The sequence below is a fragment of the Schistocerca serialis genome, chromosome 2, assembly GCF_023864345.2.
Source record: "Schistocerca serialis cubense isolate TAMUIC-IGC-003099 chromosome 2, iqSchSeri2.2, whole genome shotgun sequence".
Lineage (NCBI taxonomy): Eukaryota > Metazoa > Arthropoda > Insecta > Orthoptera > Acrididae > Schistocerca > Schistocerca serialis.
The window spans coordinates 228,098,213-228,120,514 of record NC_064639.1 but is presented as its reverse complement, the minus strand read 5'-3'; the positions used below and the strand labels follow the sequence as shown (position 1 = coordinate 228,120,514).

At 39.6% G+C, this 22,302-nt stretch overlaps 1 protein-coding gene across 2 annotated transcripts in view; it reads left to right on the top strand.

Moving 5' to 3' along the window:
• LOC126456980 (uncharacterized) overlaps positions 1-22,302 on the top strand; it is a 334,582-nt gene that overhangs the window by 263,965 nt on the left and 48,315 nt on the right. For both annotated transcript variants that reach the window (XM_050092935.1, XM_050092934.1), the window contains exons 6-7: positions 13,409-13,584; positions 21,974-22,103. In XM_050092935.1, the coding sequence (XP_049948892.1) occupies positions 13,409-13,584; positions 21,974-22,103 (306 nt within the window). The remainder of the gene's footprint in view (positions 1-13,408; positions 13,585-21,973; positions 22,104-22,302) is intronic.

The following is a 22,302-nucleotide window of genomic DNA, read 5'->3' as shown; positions in this document are numbered from 1 at the left end:
ACAGTTGCATATCTACAAACTTGATTGACTTTTGCAGTTGCATTATATCCTCTTAATCTATTTCTCTTTTATATATGTACTCAGTCACTCACTCACGGTTTTAATTTTCACTTGTTACATTGATAACATTGTCCCAGAAATAAATTAAAATAGTCCCAGACCCCTTTTCCAAACAATGTTTTTGGGAGGTTTCCCTTCGTTATCAGGCGAATGTTGGAACTGGAAGTCTCCTTCCAAATATTCCCAGTTGAGATGCCCCCTGCCCCACTCCCAGCCTGCTGTGACGTTGGCTGAAGAGAACCACCACTCTTTAATGGGCCAGTTCTCAAACCATCCACTTGGCTCAGTGGGGTAGAGAGTAAAAAGTGTAACAACAACAAAAATTACATGTACCAATATGTAAGTATTATTCTCGCTAAATGCAAACACGTAAATAACCCAGACTCAGCTTACCATCTAGAAACAAACAAAATGAGTACAGCACAAATTATTGCATAGCCAGACACCAACTTACTTGAATGCGGCAATCAAAATAAAAAGAATGTCTTTCAAATGTCTGCACTTGAATACTACTTTTTACAGGAATTATTTCTGTGATGTTTACACTGCTTGGTGTCTGACATCACCAGAGATTCAATAGTTCGTCCAAGCACCACTGAACTGCATGTTTTTCAGCTTTGCTTATTGCATTAAAAAAAAAATTATTAGCATTTGTCCTTGTCTGGCATTCCACTACATTTAAAGTCCTTAATGTAATCCAAAAACTAATTCTCTGTGATGTATATGTTTTTGATGGTCAATCAGTATTCAAAATAAAATCTGTATGGAGCCACAATGAAACAAATATGCAAGCAAATGTCACCATAGATCCATGGGTTAGAATCCCATATAGCACCTATTGATAGTTTAGGCTGAGCTACTTTTGTCCCCATCTGCAGTGGCAGGGCAGCTATTGCTGCAGTCTCAAACTCAGATGGTAGCCCCAACCACACCTTTTATTTACACATCCCCTTCTTTTGCTCCCACTGTCACAACATATAGCACTTCTTCTCATCAGTCACCGTATATCTTTGTTACTCTTCCTAAAACTCCTCTCCAAATACTTCCCTACACCTTGCATATCTTTCCCTGCCAACATTTCCTTCTGCTGAAATGTCCTCATAACTGCTCCAGCAGGGGTAACAACCTGAAGAGTAACCATAGTAAAAGTAGTTGCACAATCCATCAACAAGCCATCCCAAGGGACTGTCACCATTTTCAGGTAACCTACAGCACCAACCACCAACATATCCTGCCTCCTCCCATCCCATAGCATCCCTTCAATCCTACTGTCACCAATAAGCCTCCAAAACCAAATACAGATATCACTTTACATTCTCCTGACTCTCTTACATTTGTCCTATCCTGCACCAAAATACTTGGACCCCAAATCTTCTTCTTCTTTGATTTTTCCAACTAAAGGTTATTCATTTTCTCCTTAGTCTTCATTACTGAAATCAAATTTTAACCCTCTTTCGTCTACTGCTCAATCAATATATAATTCCCAAGCAAAGGAGGCTGTACCATTTTAGTTCTTCTTGGGCTCCACAATAACATCTTCCTTGGCCACCCATCATTGTTAATTCTTTTTACAAGCTCAGACTATGGAAGACTTTTCCCCAATTACTGAAGACTTGTACTTTACAATCTGCTCATTATGGAGTGAATCACTTCCATTTTTTTCTAAATTTCTGATCTTATCTTCATGAGTTACCTGCAGGCATCTTCTCATACAATCTAATTTCACTATCTTTATGTTGTCTCTTCATTTATTCATAAGTGGGCACAGTTCTTCACCTTAAGTAGTTATACTCTCAATAATTCTATGGAATATCCTGTGTTTGGTCTGTTGATTAATACTATTGTTCCTAGTGAGTCCATGTAGGGACTATATCACTTCTTTATCCATTGTTAGTTTGGTCTCAATATCTTTGTCATGGATGCCATCACTTGCTGTTATAGAAACTAAATATTAAAAATTTTCACAATTTTTTAGTTTTTCATGTTTGAGTACTAAATACATTTCTTGTTTGCCAATACAAATGTACTCTGTTATTTCAAAATTCCTTTTTAGACCCCATCTTTTGTATTCCTTTTGTAATTAATCCAGCATGTGTTTCATATCTTGTTTACTGTTTCCGAAAATTGTATGGTCATTAGAAAAAGGTTGTGAATGCTTTCTGTCCTGTCCCACTAGCATACCCATTCCTGAATATGTCTCCAGTACTTGGTCTATGTAGATGTTATAAAGTAATGGGTATAGGCTGTAACCTTGCTTAAGGCCTTTGGTGGTTTGAAAGCTTTCTGTTATTCTGTTTCCCATCTTTACTTTTGCTTCTCTCTCTTTATACATCCTAATAAATGTACTAATCCATTTATCCCATACTTTTAGTCTCTTCATGGCAGGTGCAATCTCAGATCTTGGAATGCTGCCATATGCTTTTCCAAGTCCACAAAAGTCATGTGCATTTGTTCCCCTGAAACATTTGTCATACTCTGTTCAATCTTTTGCTTGAACATGCTAGAGAAAAGTTTAGCTGCTGAAGGCATCACACTAATCCCCTGTAATTTGAATAAGACTTCTTTTTTATACATGGTACAGTAACAGATGTTTTCCAGTCTCTAGATATATACGTCCTTCCTCTTGTTCTATTTTGTTAAAAATTACATACAATTATTCTGTTTTTCACCTCCATATTTCAAAAGCCCCATTTTAACATTTCCAGGACAAGAAGCCTCATTACTTTTTGTCCTCTTTAGCACTTGCTTCAAATCCTCTGTTGTTATTTCTTCCTCTTTCTTCTCTCATTCTAAAATCTCCTCCTGTCACATACTGCTGTATGTATTCTTGTAACAGTCCAATGTAATGTGTTATTCATTGATCTGGTGGTATTATCTGTATTGTACCTCTGTCTCTTATACTAGTTCTCATGTACTTTATGGTCTTCCACGACTTACTGGATATGTTTTAGCCAATGTTAGTGTTCTTTTGTGTTCATATATTTCCCCAGTTGTGTTTTTTCTCTTCTTTGGCCAACACTTTGACCTTATTTCTTAAAACAACATATTCTTTTCTACGTTGAACAGTCTTATCTGATAACACTTTGATGTAGGCTTTTTTATTCTTCATAATCCAATGTTCTAAACCCTCACTGCGTTTTTCCAAATACTGGTACCTTGCCTCAATCCTCAAAGTTTCTTTGGCCATCTTGGAGACAGTGTTCTTAAAGTGATTATATAACTGTTCTGTCACATGCATGCTATCAGGAAATAACTTTTTCTTCACCTTATTTTGGTATAACATCTTTATACCTGTGGAAATTTTGGGTCCTTATCATTATAAATAACAACCCGTTGATCCACTTGTTAAAACAATGAGCACATTTTTTTGTCGAACTTCAGACATACGTCGTTACACATCGAAAGTATCACATAGTCAGAACATAATGGCCGCCTTGGGCCAAAGAGGTTTTGCGCGCCAGAGTTGTTATGGCACGTCAGTGTTGTCACAGAACCCCTCTCCCCCCCCCCCCCCCCCCCCCTCTGCAGTGCGGAGCACGAGGTTCTGGTTGTTGTGGGGGAAGGGTGCGGGTGTCGCACCGATTTTGTCCGAGGGAGGGGGAGGGGGGAGGGGGGGGGGGGGACTTGGCGGGCGGAGTCATCATTAATTTGCGTTTGAGCAAAAGTGTCAAAGTCGATTGAGGAAGATATGCCCAAGATCCGGGAGAAATAATCAGCGCCTATGTTGTCGGATCCTCGAACGTATTGTACATTAGTTGTGTATTGTGAAATGAGGTTGAAATAACGGAACCTCCTAGGAGGTGGGTCGACTGGAGGGTTTGCGAGTGCTTGGGCGAGAGGTTTGTGGTCTGTAAAAATCGGGAGCGGATGTCCCTCAACGTCTTCATGTAAATATCTAGTGGCTTGGTCCTTATCATTATAAATAACAACCTGCTGGTCCACTTGTTAAAACAATGAGCACACTTTATTGTCACACTTCAGATATACATAATTACACATCGAAAGTATCACATAGACAGAACATAATGGCAGCCGTGGCCCAAAGAGTTTTTGTGTGCCAGAGATGTTATGGCTTGTCAGTGTTGCCACATACCATATCATGTCACCAGGTCTCGAAAAAAAAATGGGAACAAGCAATATGTTTCATTTCTGTGTTTATCAGTAGATCTCATTATGTTATAGTTATACATGATTTTCCCTATTACCATAAGGTGATTACTTGCACATACAGGCTGTGCAAATACTCTTAACATCTCTCACCCTGAATTTCCTGTTTCTGCAGACTATCATCAAGTCAGTGACAGATCTAATATCGCATGCTGTTCCTCTGTAGTGTACATTGGTATCTTCATGCGTTGAAATAAGGTCTTGCAACAACATATTCATATTCCTGACATATTTGTATTAGATGTGACCACTGTTATTTACTACTTCCTCTTTATAATGTCCTACCACATTTGTCTCTTTGCAGCCAATCCTACAGTTCAAATTTCCAAGTACTATTACTTGTGGGTGGGTATTTTTACCAAGATATCCTCAAGTTCATTACAAAAATATCCTCATTGTTACAAAGTTGACTGACATTTACTTCCTACCTCTCTCCTGTCCATAAGTGATGAGATCAAGCTTGAAAAATCAGTCACTTGTATCTTCTACCCCTGTCACTTGCTTCGCTCATTTTAATTTTATCTGTATTGAGACCCCACTTTTTGCTCTACGGTGTTTATTTCAACCATTCTAAAAATGGTTGAGTACACACACATTTTGACCCAGCAGCCACTGTGAATTAAGACACAAAGGAATTACAGACATTGTCTGTAAGTGGGTGTTGATTTGAATCAGTGGAGAAGGTTGAAAATTTGTGCCAGGCTGGGATTCTAACCCGGGTCTCCTGCTTACTAGGCAGATGACTGTGCCATCCAGATGCAGTGGTTATCACAACTGCATGGACTACCCTAGCACACCTCTCATCAGATGCAAATTCTCAACTACCCACACACTACGAATGTAGTGCCCCTAGCCCATTATCATGATTCTCGCAAGAGTTTGAGCCTGGTGTGCATCTACACTGAAGAGATCATTGACCATCCTTGCCACTGCACTGGCTCCTCACTGGCAGCTAATGTCTGTAATTCCTTTGTGTCTTAATATTTAGTACTTCTTCTCCTGTTCCCTCTTCTTCCTTTTGATGAGTACAACCACATCCGGATCCATCCTTTCAACCTCATTTAGTTCCTCAGTTTTCTTTCTTCATAAACCTAGAATATTCCATTAACTTGTAGCAGCAGCCCATTTCCACAGCCATTAACCCTCAAAATAAAGAAGATACATCCTAAATCCCACCATAAAACAAATAATCCCCCCAAAAAGATTTGGTTCTAATCAAATTCCCCTAACCATGATTTACCATCATCATCTTAAAGTTGAGCCCTCACAATCTCAACCCCAGTCCTCTTTTACCAAAAGTGCCTACTGTGTAATGACCACCTCACCACCCATTGTAAAAATCCATCCACCTGTCTCCACTGTAAAGCCCATGCTTTCTAAAATAGTGCCCCAATCTTCCACCAACTGCACCCATTTGCCTCACTGATAACCCAGCCATCCTAACAATTTTCTTTGCCAACCTTCCACTACACCACCTTCAAAATTATACAAACTATCAACCCTTTTCAACAAATTTCCCTTGCAGCCTGATCCATGTCATGCCTACATGTCCAAGCCACCTACTCCCACAATCCATTACAATATAATTTAACCTGCCAAACATCCTAGTCTAAACTTAATGGCTTAACTGTAGTACAGCATATTATTCTACAATATCCATTCTCTTCCAATAAACAAACGATTATTTATGAACACCCTAAATGAACCATCCTCTATCCTTATCACATCATTCAAACCTCCATTACTGAGCGAGGTGGTGCAGTGGGTAGCGCACTGGACTCACATTCAGGACAACAACGGTTCAATCTCGCATCTGGCCATCCTGATTTAGTTTTTCCATGATTTCCCTAAATCACTTCAAGCAAATGCTGGGATGGTTCCTTTGAAAGGGCATGGCCAACTTCCTTCCCCAACCTTTCCTAATCCAATGATACCAATGACCTCACAGTCTGGTCTCCTCACCAAATCAACCCAACCCCAACTCCAAACCACCCAACATACCCTACATCATAAGATAACTCATTTACCATTGCCTGAGGCAGATTTGCTACTGGCCACCATAAGAACATGTTTGTTCACACGACCCCTGTTGTTGTTGTTGTGGTGGTCTTCAGTCCTGAGACTGGTTTGATGCAGCTCTCCATGCTACTCTATCCAGTGCAAGCTTCTTCATCTCCCCAATACGTACTGCAGCCTACATCCTTCTGAATCTGTTTAGTGTATTCATCTCTTGGTCTCCCTCTATGATTTTTACCCTCCACTCTGCCCTCCAATACTAAGTTGGTGATCCCTTGATGCCTCAGAACATGTCCTACCAACCGATCCCTTCTTCTTGTCAAGTTGTGCCATAAACTCCTCTTCTCTCCAATCCTATTCAATACTTCCTCATTGGTTATGTGATCTACCCATCTAATCTTCAGCATTCTTCTGTAGCACCACATTTCAAAGGCTTCTATTCTCTTCTTGTCCAAACTATTTATTGTCCATGTTTCACTTCCATACATGGCTACACTCCATACAAATACTTTCAGAAACGACTTCCTGACATTTAAATCAGTTACTTTGCTCCCCAAATAGCAAAACACCTTTACTACTTTAAGTGTCTCATTTCCTAATCTAATTCCCTCAGCATCGCCCGACTTAATTCAACTACATTCCATTATCCTCATTTTGCTTTTGTTGATGTTCATCTTATATCCTCCCTTCAAGACACTGTCCATTCCGTTCAACTGCTCTTCCAAGTCCTTTGCTGTCTCTGACGGAATTACAATGTCATCGGCGAACCTTAAAGTTTTTATTTCTTCTCCATGGATTTTAATACCTACTCCGAACTTTTCTTTTGTTTCCTTTACTGCTTGCTCAATATACAGATTGAATAACATCGGGGAGAGGCTACAACCCTGTCTCACTCCCTTCCCAACCACTGCTTCCCTTTCATGTCACTCGACTCTTATAACTGCCATCTGCTTTCTGTACAAATTGTAAATAGCCTTTCGCTTCCTGTATTTTACCCCTGCCACCTTCAGAATTTGAAAGAGAGTATTCCAGTCAACATTGTCAAAAGCTTTCTCCAAGTCTACAAATGCTAGAAACGTAGGTTTGCCTTTTCTTAATCTAGCTTCTAAGATAAGTCGTAGGGTCAGTGTTGCCTCACGTGTTCCCATATTTCTACGGAATCCAAACTGATCTTCCCCGAGGTCGGGTTCTACCAGTTTTTCCATTCGTGTGTACAGAATTCACGTTAGTATTTTGCAGCCGTGACTTATTAAACTGACAGTTTGGTAATTTTCACATCTGTCAACACCTGCTTGCTTTGGGATTGGAATTATTATATTCTTCTTGAAGTCTGAGGGTATTTCACCTGTCTCATACATTTTGCTCACCAGATGGTAGAGTTTTGTCAGGACTGGCTCTCCCAAGGCTGTCAGTAGTTCTAATGGAATGTTGTCTACTCCCGGGGCCTTGTTTCGACTTAGGTCTTTCAGTGCTCTATCAAATTCTTCACGCAGTATCATATCTCCCATTTCATCTTCATCTACATCCTCTTCCATTTCCATAATATTGTCCTCAAGAACAACGCCCTTGTATAGACCCTCTATATACTCTTCCCATCTTTCCACCTTTCTGCTTTCCCTTCTTTGCTTAGAACTGGGTTTCCATATGAGCCCTTGATATTTATACAAGTGGTTCTCTTTTCTCCAAAGGTCTCTTTAATTTTCCTGTAGGCAGTATCTATCTTACCCCTAGTGAGGTAAGCCTCTACATCCTTACATTTGCCCTCTAGCCATGCCTGCTTAGCCATTTTGCACTTCCTGTCAATCTCATCTTTGAGACGTTTGTATTCCTTTTTGCCTTTTTACCCCTGTAGAGCATCTGAACTCAACATCTCAGTCTCACCCTTTTCTTCAAAACCTTCACCTGTGCTGCTATGTAGATTCAACCTAATCATTTTATTTTGTGTGACTTCCTCTCTTATATAGATAAAATCTTCTCCATCTATCTTATGGATACTGATTTCAACATCTGAAACAGTTTTCCTAAGCTGAACTCCAGTGCCGGCATCTATTTAATACCTTCTAAAGTGATACAGTGCCCCTTGCCCCTTCCACATCACACACACACACACACACACACACACACACACACACACACACACCTCAAAACTCCACACCTGATGTCCTACTATCAGCTAACCTCCTTGGGCATATTATTATCCATCCATCCAGAAGTGACCATCTACCAACTCTTCTGACTAACCCCTGCAACACAGTACCACAAACCCGCACTCCCTATTCCAACCTGCATCCTAAAGTTGTCAAAGACTACTTCCACACTGCTGGAATGCTACAGAATGTAAATCAAATCAGTACCCATATTGGAAGCCACCCAATAACCTTCCAGTACCCTTATGATGTGTCGCTTGTTCCTTCCTTTCTACACCAGATTTTGTTAGGTGCCATATCCTTCGATATCCCAACCAAACCTATCCATTGTAATCATCCCACTCCCCCTCCTTGAGCTCTATTCCTCCTCCAGGACTCTCATCAATTTTATCAGTCCTAAATATCACCAACAACAAATTCGGATAAATGATGATAAATGCCAGGCGAGGCACTAAACATCCACCATACTTAACATTCTTTATAACTCCTCCAAGTACTGGAAACCTTTCCACTGGCTCACTGACAACAAATTTGCACCTTACTATGCTCTCCTCCACAATAACCATCCAGTACCTGATAACCTGATAAAGCTAATCATTTTGCATCCTATCTGTCTGATGTTTTCACAATTGCTAATGACCCTTATTTTGGCTACTCCTAATCCCCTACAGCCCATAAACATACAGATATCACTGCCTCGCCCATTGCCCCCAGTTTCCAGTACTTGGACAACATAGCACCGACAGAACTGAGCATATAAATCACAGCACGTGACATTAAAAAGTTCTCCAAAAGAAACACAACACTGCTCCTCATCATGACCGTGTTATCTATAGACAACTAAAAGATTGCCCCCTCTCCTTCCTAGCAATGCTTGCAACTCTTTACGACACTATTCTCTGCACAGTTCATTAACCTGAACTGTGGAAAACCCACAGAATCTTATTTGTCATAAAACTGGAGAAGTCCCCTTCTGAAACCACTTCCTACTGCCCCATCAGCCTCATCTCACAGTTTAACATGAGCAAGGTCATTAATACCATCTTATCGTGATGCAGTTACCTCAACCAGTACCTACCCCTACCTGTAATCCCATGTAGCTTCTATCCCAGTTTTTCTTGTAGTTACCTCCTTTACTATTCCCTCAGCTCAATAAGCATAAATCAATCATTTTTGTATCCCTTAATGTGGAATCACTAACAAAAATATCATGCTAGATTAATTTGGGAATGCAGTATCACATGGGCAGGTAAAATTTCAATTTAAAAATCATTTTGTTTGTAATTGGAAATAAACTGATGCTTTCTGTCATGACTGGGCATTGTGTGAATGACGCAATGAACAGCATTTATTTGGACTGATTCCAGCTACATTAGCAAAAACAAAATTCCACATATCTACCAAAATGCCAGACAAAATGCATCTGACAGACCCTGACAGTGACATCTCGTACTTAAATGTGTAGGGGCCACAAGGGGATTCATCCAGTTCCATAAGACTATATGCTTGAAGAAAGTAAGCATAAACTCATCTACAGACCTTGGCAGGCCTATCAGTACTGACTGACTGCCATGTAACTCTCTGCCTGTGGCATCATTGTATGCACTATTGAGAGGTGTGGGATCACCACATCACTCTCCTAGCTCTTGTCACTTTTGATGACCTGGAGCCACTACCACTCAGTTAAGTAGCTTCTCAATTGACATTATGAGGCTCCGAGCAATGAAAATTCCCTGGAAGTACCAGAAACTGGACATGGGTCCTCCGTACAGCAGTCATCTGTGCTGACCCCTCTGCTACAGAGGTGGACAAGTATGTTAGAAACTTGGAGTAAATTTTAATTTACACAAAGAAATAAACAGTTTTTTTATTGTTTTCATAAGAACCATCTAATTTAGCAAGGTAAGATGCATGCAGAAGAAGGCATCATCATTTCTCCATGCACTACACAAACATAAATATGCTCTGCAATTTAGACCTAAAAAATAAACTTTTGTAATCAGTTATACACATAACTATTTTGCTATTGTGATGTTATCCTACAAGTACTTTACAGAAATGTCTGTGGCAGCTGCAGCTGATGTGTAACAGCTGTGTAATATTTGTGATGTTCATCACACACACTGCTTTATAATTACATTTAGAATCAAAGTTTTCATTTACCTTTATGAATGTCCAATGGGCACTCTACAAGAAATGTCCACTCAATGGTCAGACTCATCCAGTACTTTCTCAAGTATGTCTCGAGTTCCTGCATTCATTGCTACTGCTATATTGCATCACATTTCACCAAAAGTTGTTGGGAGGTGAGCTGCATGCAGATGGAGTATTTTACTAAACTCTAGCAGTAAAAAAATCATGTACAGAGAGATCAGGCAACCTTGAAGCCACTGATGTAATGTGAAATCCGAATACCCAATATGGTCAATCCATTGTTAAGGCATATCAATGTTAAGAAATGCTCGTAAATCTAAGAACCAGTGTGGTGGTGCTCTGTCATGTTCAAAAATTAATTTTTGTTGTTGTTGTTGTTGTTGTTGTTCTTGTGGTCTTCAGTCCAACGACTGGTTTGATACAGCTCTCCATGCTACTCTATCCTGTGCAAGCCTCTTCATCTCTGAGAAAGTACTACAACCTACATCCCTCTGAGTCTACTTACAGTATTCATCTCCTGGTCTCCCTCTATGATTTTTACCCCCGACGCTTCACTCCAGCACTAAATTGGTGATCCCTTGATGCTTCAGAATGTATCCCATCTACTGATCCATTCTTTTAGTCAGGTTGTACCACAAATTTCTCTTCTTCCCACTTCTATTCAGCACCTCCCCATTAGTTATGTGATCCACCTATCTGATCTTCAGCATTCTTCTGTAGCACCACATTTCAAAAGCTTCTACTCTCTTCTTGACTAAACTGTTTATCATCCATGGTTCACTTCCATACGTGGCTACACTCCATACAAATACTTTCAGAAAGGATTTCCTGACCCTTAAATCTACACTTCATGTTAACAAATTCTTCTCCTTCAGAAATGCTTTTCTTGCCGTTGCCAGTCTACATTTTATATCCTCCCTACATCAAACATCATTAGTTATTTTGCTTCCCAAATAGCAAAACTTATTTACTTCTTTATGTGTCACATTTCCTAATCTAATTCCCTCAGCATCACCTGATTTAATTTGACTTCATTCTATTATTATCGTTTTACTTTTGTTGATGTTCATCTTTTATACTTCTTTCAAGATACTGTCCATTCCATTCAACTGCTCTTCGAAGTCCTTTGCTGTCTCTGACAGAATTAAAATGTCATCGGCAAACCTCAAAGCTTTTATAAATGCTATTGATTTTAATTCCCACTCCAAATTTTTCTTTTGTTTTCTTTACTGCTTGCTCAGTATACAGATTGAATAATTTCATGGATAGGCTACAATCCTGTCTCACTCCCTTGTCAACCACTGCTTCCCTTTTGTGCCTCTCTACTCTTATAACTGCCATCTGGTTTCTGTACAAATTGTAAATAGCCTTTTGCTCACTGTATTTTACCCCTACCACAATTAGAATTTGAAAGAGAGTATTCCAGTCAACACTGTCAAAACTTTCTTTAAGTGTATAAATGCTATAAATGTAGGGTCAGTATAACCTCGCATGTTTCTACATTTCTCCAGAATCCAAATTGATCTTCCCCAAGGTTGGCTTCTACCAGATTTTCCATTCTTCTGTAAAGTATTCATGTTAGTATTTTGCAGCTGTGACTTATTAAACTGATAGTTCAGTAATTTTCACACCTGTCAGCATGTGCTTTCTTTGGAATTCGAACTATTATATCTTTCTTAAAGTCTGAAGGTATTCCACTTGTTTCATACATCTTACTCACCAGATGGAAGAGTTTTGTCATGGCTGGCTCTCCCAAGGCTATCAGTAGCTCTGATGGTATATTGACTACTCCCGGGGCCTTGTTTTGATTTGTCTTTTACTGCTTTATCAGATTATTCACACATTATTATATCTCCCTTGTCATCTTCCTCTGCATCCTCTTCCATTTCCATAACATTGCCTGCAAGTACATCTCCCTCGTATAGCCCCTCTATATACTCCTTCCACCTTTCTGCTTTCCCTTCTTTGCTTAGGACTGGTTTTCCATCTGAGTTCTTGATATTCATACAGATGGTTCTGTTTTCTCCAAAGGTCTTTTTAATTTTCCTGTAGACAATATTTATCTTACCCCTAGTGATATATACTTCTACATCCATACATGCATCCTCTAGCCATTCCTGCTTAGCCATTTTGCACTTCCTCTTGATCTCATTTTTTGGACATTTGTATTCTCTTTCGCCTGCTTCATTTATTGCATTTTTATTTTTTCTGCTTTCATCAATTAAAATCGATATCTATTGTGATGTCCAAGGATTTCCACCATGCCTTGTCTTTTTACCTACTTGATCTTTTGCTGACTTCACTATTTCATCTCTCAAAGGTACCCATTCTTCTTCTATTGTATTCCTTTTCCCTGTTCTTGTCAGTCGTTCCCTAATGCTCACTCTGAAACCCTCTACAACCTCTGGTTCTTTCAGTTTATCCAGGTCCCATCTCCTGTCTTTTTGCTGTTTCTTCAATTTTAATCTGCAGTTTTAATTTTTGATATGTTCTCACAAATATGGAAAAAGCTTGGTCTCTAACAGATTAAAGTACACAATTCCAGTAACCAAGCGAGCAAGCTAGCTGCACCAGGGAGTGACCTTCTAGCAACCATGTGAACTGTCAGCTTACACCTGGTGCCTAGTTAAACTCTGTAGTCATTTATGTAAGTTAAAATTTACCTCTAGTTTCTCCCTTCACTGATGGAGAACATATTGTCTTGTGAAGCTGGATGAATCTTTCAGAATCACCCTGTACTACTTTGCAGAAATGAGTATTTGAAAATCACTGGGGATGTACTGTAGGTTTGACCTTTTGGCCATTGTTCTCTGGATGTCAATATGATTGGCCTGCATGGTGTGTGTATTGTGTGTTGTGTACAGGCGGTATGGTGTGGTGGAGGGCCGATTCGTGTTCGAGGGTGGCTCCCGCTGTGGCAAGGGTGAGGGCGTGCATGTGTGTGTCACTGACCAGGCTGCAGACATCACTGCTGCCTTCCAACAGGCTGCACAGGGCTCGCTGGCTTCCAGGAGGAGGGCCATGCTGCGGTCAGCACCTGGTGAGTACCAAAATGTATACAAGTAAAATCAGCCAGTGCACTGATGTGACAGAATGGCAGAAAGGAGCTACCATGTTTGTACATCCCAATAACCACACCATGAATGAAGCAGTCTAATTTGTTGGTGTATCAACACAGACTCTTTGTGTCTTCAAGAAATGGTTTACCACTCACAGCCATGTAACATGCTGTAGTAACAATGGCCGTAAAAAGATTCTGACCGACACAGAGACACATGTCGTGTCTTGGCAGTGCCAATCAATTCGAAATCTAACAGGAATTGCTGCTATTAGTATATGAAGGTCCATCTCATCTAGTTGATCAGCAAACACTGTGAAGGGAACTGCACACATTGGACATATCAACTCAGGAACATTACAAAAGACCATCACCAACAGCGGCACATTAAGGTGAATTTCTTCTATGGACCAAACAACACAGAAAACGAGCAGTTGTTAACTGGAGGTATGTTTTGCGTTCTGCCAAGTTGTGATTTTTGCCCATTTCCAAATGATGCAAGGCATTGACAGGCCAATAAGACACTGTGAATCCTGTGGACTTCCAGCACAACAACAGATTTGTTCAATGGCCCGAACACACACGTTCCTAGTTTGACCAACATGCATCCTTATCACACTTCTACTGATACTCTATATCACCTGACCTTAATCCCATAAAAATGTCTGGGATCATTTGAAACAGCAGATGAAATGTAGCATTCAGCATCTTCACAGTCTCATACACTATGTGATCAAAAGTACCAGACACCTGGCTGAAAATGACTTACATGTTCATGGCACTCTCATCAGTAATGCTGGAATTCAGTAAGGTATTGGTCCACCCTTAGCCTCAATGACAGCTTCCACTCTCGCAGGCATACATTCAATCAGGTGCTGGAAGGTTTCTTGGTGAATGGCAGCCCATTCCTCACAGAGTGCTGCACTGAGGAGTGGTATCGATATCAGTCAGTGAGGCCTGGCACAAAGTCACTGTTCCAAAATATCCCAAAGGTGTTCTATAGGTTTCAGGTCAGGATTATGGGCAGGCCAGTCCATTACAGAGATGTTATTGTCATGTAACCACTCCACCACAGGCCAAGCATTATGAACAGGTGTTTGATCATGTTGCAAGATGTTATTGCCATCCTCAGATTGCTCTTCAACTGTGGGAAGCAAGAAGGGGCTTAAAACATCAATTTAGGCCTGTGCTGTGATAGTGCCACTCAAAACAACAAGGGGTGCAAGCCCCCTCCATGAGAAACATGACCACACTGTAACACCACCGCCTCCAAATTCTGTTGTCGGCTGGCAGATGATGTTCACTCGGCATTCACCATACCCACACCCTGCCATCAGATTGCCACATCATGTACCATGATTTGTCACTCCACACATTCCACTGTTCAATCATCCAATTTTTATCCTCCTTACACCAAGCGAGGCATCGTTTGGCATTTACCGGTGTGATGTGTTGCTAATGAGCAGCTGCTCAACTGTGAAATCAAAGTTTTCTCACCTCCCACCTAACTGCCATAGTACTTGCAGTTTGGAATTACTGTGCAATGGTCTGGATAGATGTCTGCCTATTACACATTACGACCCTCTTCAACTGTCAGTGGTCTCTGACAGTCAACAGACGAGGTAGGCCTGTACGCTTTTGTGCTGTATGTGTCCCTTCACGTTTCCACTTCACTATCACATCAGAAACATTGGACCTAGGGATGTTTAGCAGTGTGGAAATCTCACTTACAGATGTATGACACAAGTGACACCGAATCACCTGACCATGTTCGAAGTATGTGAGTTCCGCAGAGTGCCCCATTCTGCTCTCTCACAATGTCTAATGACTACTGAGGTCATTAATATGGAGTACCTGGCAGTAGGTGGCAGCACAATGCACCTAATATGAAAAACATATATTTTGGGGAGTGTCCGAATACTTTTGATCACATAGTGTCTCTCTATAGGATCATATTATCAATGAGTGGCTTCACCTGTATATAGCATACCTGAAGAAACTTTTGAATACTCTTCCTCACTAAATTGAGGCCGTTATCAAGGCTACAGGCAGTTTTACATAGTATTAATGTGATGTTTCCTGAAGGTGACTAACTTTTCACCTAGTGTACTGACTTCTGCCAAATTACATTTTCTCTCACTAACTGTTCAGGCTATATAACAATAAAAAAACACCCCTTCCTACATTTTTCACTTAACAGCAGGCCTGCCCCAGGGATCTCTCCTGTCACCACCCCTTTTATCTGATACACGTAGTTGATGATCCTATACCCTTCCCTCCCACATACCTCCTGTAATATGCTGACCACACTGCTTTCCTTGTTGTCCATCTGATGCCTTATAAAACTTCACAACTGTCTGCAAGCGGATAAATCAATTTGAATTTCAATTCCATCATATCACATGAAACTCCTTTTTACACACATAAAATGCTTGGCTTCATCTGGTTAAGTTTTCATTCTTACATTACTGCTAGAGTTTTGCGTTTCATTTCACTGAAGATAATGCTGACATTCAACTCATTTCATCAAAGTACGAGGCTTGCAAGTGGTAGATGCATTAGCTGACAGATAAGAAGAGGTGTGGAATAATTCCCTGGCATCCACATTCTTCAGAAGTAAACACACAAGACCTTTATTTTTTGGAGCATTTGAAAGCTCTTGCATATTGAACTTCAGTGAATGATACAGTGTGTCTTGATGTCCAGGTTGTGGATGGATACAAAAGCATACGCAGTTCTCCGGAAATAAATCAGGGCATCTGGAATTCAACAAAATGGCAAGTTGATGCATCTATCAGTGTTAGCAGGGGACATTTTGGACATTTCACACAAAAAATAATGCTGTGTACATTATATTCTTATGTCTTTCCCATGGCTAATTATAACATGGAAATAAGATGTTTCTGGCTCCATGTCTCTGTAACATATTTCCTTTTTGTACAAGCAAGGAATGTGTCCTGGAAGTTTGCTCCTACCTTTCAGTTAAAGTCAAAGGTTCATCCCCTCCCTTTCACATGGTGTGTGAGATTCCATGGCTGAATGAACAGCATGAATTAATTTTCTTTCCACTCTTAAGTATTATTTTCATAAGGGACATTATTAACAGCTTAATAATGGTGCCAATGGGCACCAACTTCGCCATCCACTACACACCCAAAGTAGGAACAGCTTAAGAAAGCCATAGAGTCTAAATGTGCTTCATGGAAGTGTTATATATGTTTGATATACACACAGAAGAATCCAGGTGACCAGCCTCATAGTATACTTCAATCTAGTGGTTGGCCAATTTGTGACACTATGAAGTGTTGCCACCTACTGGTCATATCTGGATAAAATAATGCCAAAAGCAAACGTTCAACTACATAAAGGACTTCAGAATGTAGACTGGAGCACACACCATAGCATTCACATCAAATGCTTAGGTCAGACAAAGTCTATGTGTTTGATGGGTGCACAGGGGTATTTTGAAGATCCAAGTGTCTAGCAAAGGCATTGTTCTAACACACAGATCATATATGTGCCGTTCTGCTTCCATTGATGGCAGGATGTACCTTTCTGTAACAAAATACAATTCTTTTTTTCATTTTTTCTTTCAGCTGTATTTATTGGTATAGTTTCATATACTAGCAATTTTGAAGCTAGATAGCTTTGTGCACCTTGATAGGACACACAAATCAGTCTACAACTACAAATAGATGTTGTCCCATACAAATCTGGGGTATACATATCTGATATTCACATATCAACTTTATTTAAAAAATGATGTAACCAAAAAACTGCTGGACAACTCTCAGAAAAACTGCTTACACTGGGGTGATGTGATATGTTAACTGAGCTTAGAGGTCTCATTTGATTCACGAGTCCTGTCAAGAAGCTTCAAAAGAAGGGCATCTACCTTTAAAAAAATCAATAGCATATAAAATTAACACCAATAAGTAGAACTAAAGTATAACAGGAAGAACTGTCATTCATCAGAATTCAGCACCTGATATCTGTGAATCTACCACCAACATGGAAGAAAGAAAAGTACTGTGTTTTCTCTCCATCTCATGTGGGAATAGCTGACTCCAAACTATATACAATCCCCTATTGAAAACTCTCCAACAGTATGCCAGTGACATTGCCATCCCAGCCCTCTGTTCTACTCTCCAGAAATCTTACTGAGATCTTAAGCTCCATCTCAACTATTTCCCCTCCTGATGCAAGCAGTGGTTCTTCAAGATAAACCCATTCAAAACCAAGCCAATGAATATAGGACCTGCAGTCTCCATCTCCTTTACTTCTTCCTAACCATTTATGACTGTTCTGTTTAGTGCAATAACACACTAAAATATCTCTAACTACCTTGTGCCTGTAAACTAACACAGAAACCCCATCTACTAACTATCCAAATGAACTAGAGCATTGGATCCCTCCAACATCCCCCGCACTTAGAAAGACTTGGCCCAACCCATCCTTTTCTTTGTCAATGTAGTCTGGATTTCTATTCATGAGTTGCTAATAGTAACACTATATTTAGGTGACAAAATAAAATGAAGTGACAGTGTTTGTAGCTTTGTAAACTGTGATAGTGGACAAAATAAGGGTTTGACACATGTGTGCACCCACCCACCCACCCACACATTGATAATAATAACTTTCGCCTCAAGACTGTTATGCTATTGTCACTTTATAACAAAGTTAATTACAACTTAATATACAGCCAAGAAATGACGATGTACACCTTTAAAGACTTATAAATGCTATCAATGCTGTGTCTGCATGGCTCAGTATTATTTCAGTCTTCAGCTCAGGTTGGTTTGGCACCATAGTTCAGATCAGTTTGTCAGTTCTTTCGAATTTGTTGGCTGGAATCATTAAATGAATCTCAAATGCAAAGCAAACATGTTTGATTTAATAACGTTAAAAACTGAGGACCAATCCACATGATTTTTACTTTACAAAAGATACATACTGAAACTAAACTTACAACTATCAATGAAATAATGAGATATTCATTCTCAGCTTTGCATGTGGTATAACAAACATTTTTTAACCCAACTTTTTGTAATTACAGTGAGAGAAAGCACCTAGCAAAATAAGGTAAAAATATTTTTGATTAAATATTACATATCCCTTTAATGATGGCAGAGAAAAGAGAACAGCATTTCAAATTGTTATCTTTGCTCCTTAAATTATTTAGTGCAACAGTAAACTGGACAACTGCACTCAAACTATGACAATATGTATAATGTACAGTACATGTAACACTACCAGCACAAAATAACTGATAGTGTTGAGTGAGATAAAATAATAGACAAAAACCTACTCATAATGTGCTAAAATATGTGGATAAAACAAAGTCTCTTGCATAATGTGGAAATTCTCTCTAATTTTTCTTTGTAAGCACTGAAGGTAATAAGAGCTGCTTCTTTTGTATTTATAAACCTAAGGATTGGTTGGCTACAGTTAAACTGGCAGCATACCTGCACCCTTATGGATTTCCAATTTCTTCTTCATTTCTCCGTAAGTCTTACATCCCTTTATCTTCAATAATCTGGTCTATGTATCTTAGTTGTGGTCTTCTTTTATGCCTCTTTCCATTCACATACCCTCTATTATTGTGTTCCGAAGTTACCTATGTCTCATTAAATGGCCAGTAAGTTATACTTTTCTTTGGACAACATATTTCCACTGACTTGTCATCTCACCCACTTTATTAAGGACCTCTTTGCTTGTAGCCATGTCTGTCCACTTTATTTAGAGCCTGCACACATCTCAAAAGAATTACATTTCTTCTCTACATCAGAACCAAGAGTTGATGTTTCTCAACCAGAGCAAGCCACATTTCAAACACAGGCTGTGAGAAATCCTTTCCTAATTTGAAGACTGGTGTTTTTTAAAGATCAGTTCTTCCGATTGTAGTTATAGGCAGTTTTTGCTGAAGCAATTCTAGTTCTAACCTCTGATTTGTTCCATCCATCCCTATTGCTATTACTTCCTAAATAAATAAACAAGTCAACTTGCTCATTATCTATGTAAGATGTGGCCCGCCATGATTTCCTCTCCTGTGCCAACCTCTTCATTTCAGAGTAGCACTTGCAACTTACATCTGCTACTACTTGCTGATGGTATTCCAGTCTTTGTCTTCCTCTAGTTTTTGCCATCAACAGCTCCCTTTAGTACTGTGACAGTCACTCCCTGATGTCTTAACAGATATCCTGTTCCTTCTCCTTGTCAGTGTTTCCACATATTACTTTCCCCTTCAATTCTGTGCAGAACCTCCTCATTCCTTACCTTATCAGTCCAACTAATTTTCAACATTTGTCTGTGGCACCACATCTCAAATCCTTTGATTCTCTTCTGTTCCAGTTTTGCCGCAGCCCCTGTTTCACTATCATACAGTACTGTGCTCCAAAAATATATTCTCAGAAATTTCTTCCTCAAATTAAGGCATATGTTTGGTACTAGAAGACTTCTCTTGGCCAGGAATGTCCTTTTTGCCAGTGCTATTCTGCTTTTGGTGGCTTCCTTGCTCTGTCTGTCACTGGTTATTTTGCTGCCTAGGTAGTAGAATCCCTTAACTGCATCTGCTTCACGATCATCAGTCCTGATGTTAAGTTTCTCGCTGTTCTCATTTCTGCTACATCTCATTACTTTCATCTTTCTTTGATTTACTCTCATTCGATATTGTGTACCCATTAGGCTGTTTATTCCATTCAGCAGATCATGTAATACTAATTTAGTTTCACTCAGGATAGCAATATCATCAGTGAATCATATCATTGACGTACTTTCACCTCCTGGACATTTCTTTTATTTCCATCATTGCTTGTTTCATGAACAGATTGAACAGCAGGGGCGAAAGGCTACATCCTTGTCTTACACCCTTTTTAATCCAAGCACTTTGATCTTGGTCATCCACTACTATTATTCCCTATTGGCTCTTTTACACCATTTCTCCCTGCAGCTTACCCCTATTTTTCTCAGAATTTTGCGCTATTTTACATTGTCGAAAGCTTTTTCCAGGTTGACAAATCCTATGAAAGTGTCTTGATTTTTCTTTAGTCTTGCTTCCATTATTAACTGCAATGTCAGAATTGCCTCTCTGGTGCCTTCACCTTTCCAAAAGCCAAACTGATCGTCACCTAACGTGCTCTCAATTTTCTTTTCCATTCTTCTGTATATTATTCTTGTAAACAACGTTGATGCATGAGATGTTAAGCTGATTGTACGATAATTCTCTCACTTGTCAGCTTTTGCAGTCTTCAGAATTGTGTGCACGATATTTTTCCAAAAGTCAGATGGTATGTTGCCAGACACACATATACACACCAACATCAATAGTCTTCTTGTTGCCACTTCCCCGAATGATTTTAGAAAGTCTGATGGAATATTTTCTATCCCTTCTGCCTTATTTAATCTGAAGACCTCCAAAGCTCTCTTAAATTGTGATTTTAATACTGGATTACCTATCTCCTCTAAATCGACTCCTGTTTCTTCTTCTATCACATCAGACAAATCTTCCCACTCATAGAGGCCTCTTTCCACCTATCTGCTCTCTCCTCTGCATTTAACAGTGGAATTCCCATGCACTCTTAATGTTACCACCCTTGCATTTAATTTCACCAAAGGTTATTTTGACTTTCCTATATGCTGAGTCAGTCCTTCCTTTGTTTAGGGATTATTTATTTTGTGTTACATTCTTCCCTCTGTTTAATAAAAATGGTATCAAGATCTTCTACATTTTCAGCTAAAACAGCTATATCATGGGCATATCTTATAATATCTATTCTTTGATTGTGTATTAATATACATGCCTGTAAGTCTTCTCTGTCTCTTTAAAGTGCTTCTTCTACATCAGGCTTAAACACAATGAGTGATAATACACAACTTTGTTTGTCACTATTTTGTATCTGCACTTATTCATGGTCTATCCCTCCATCAATGACAGCTATCTCATTTTTGTAAATGTTTCATATTATACTTCAGCCTTTACAGTCTATTCCTGATTTTTTCCAGACTTCAAACATTTTGTAACATTTGTCATTATTGAAGGCTTTTTCTGTCTGTGGAAGCTTTGTATGTAGTTAGATTCCATTCCAATCATTGCTCTACAGCTAATTTTAGCACTAGTATTGCTCCTATGGTTCCCCTGTTTTACCAAAATCCAAACTGATCATCCAAAAGTGTAGATCTCTGAGAAATCCAAAACTAAGAACATGTTAAAAATTTCTGGATTACCTAACCTGACTAACATTAACTAGATATGGCCTTTATGTTCTAAAAAAAAATGTAATGCTCATATAACAAAGGCATGAGTTGACACACATGGAGGAAGTCAGCTGAAGTACCTCACTGAGATGTATAACATAGATATTCTCTTTGGCAGCCACTGATAGTCCTCGACGTCGCATCCGCAACCAACAACCTGTGGAGACAGATTCACCTCAGCCCTCTACAGCGCATCCCCACTCAACACTCAGAGATATTCCTGGAGAACAATTGCTGTGCAGTTGTAGGTAAGCAACAGTGTCTATCTGTATAATATGCAGTTCTCCACATGCTTCATACAACATAAATAACATAACAGAAAAGACATGTAGGTTAACTGAGGAAAAAGACCTGAAAGATTAAAGAAATAGCCGGCCACAGTGGCCGTGCGTTTCTAGGCGCTCAGTCCGGAACCACACGACTGCTACGGTCGCAGGTTCAAATCCT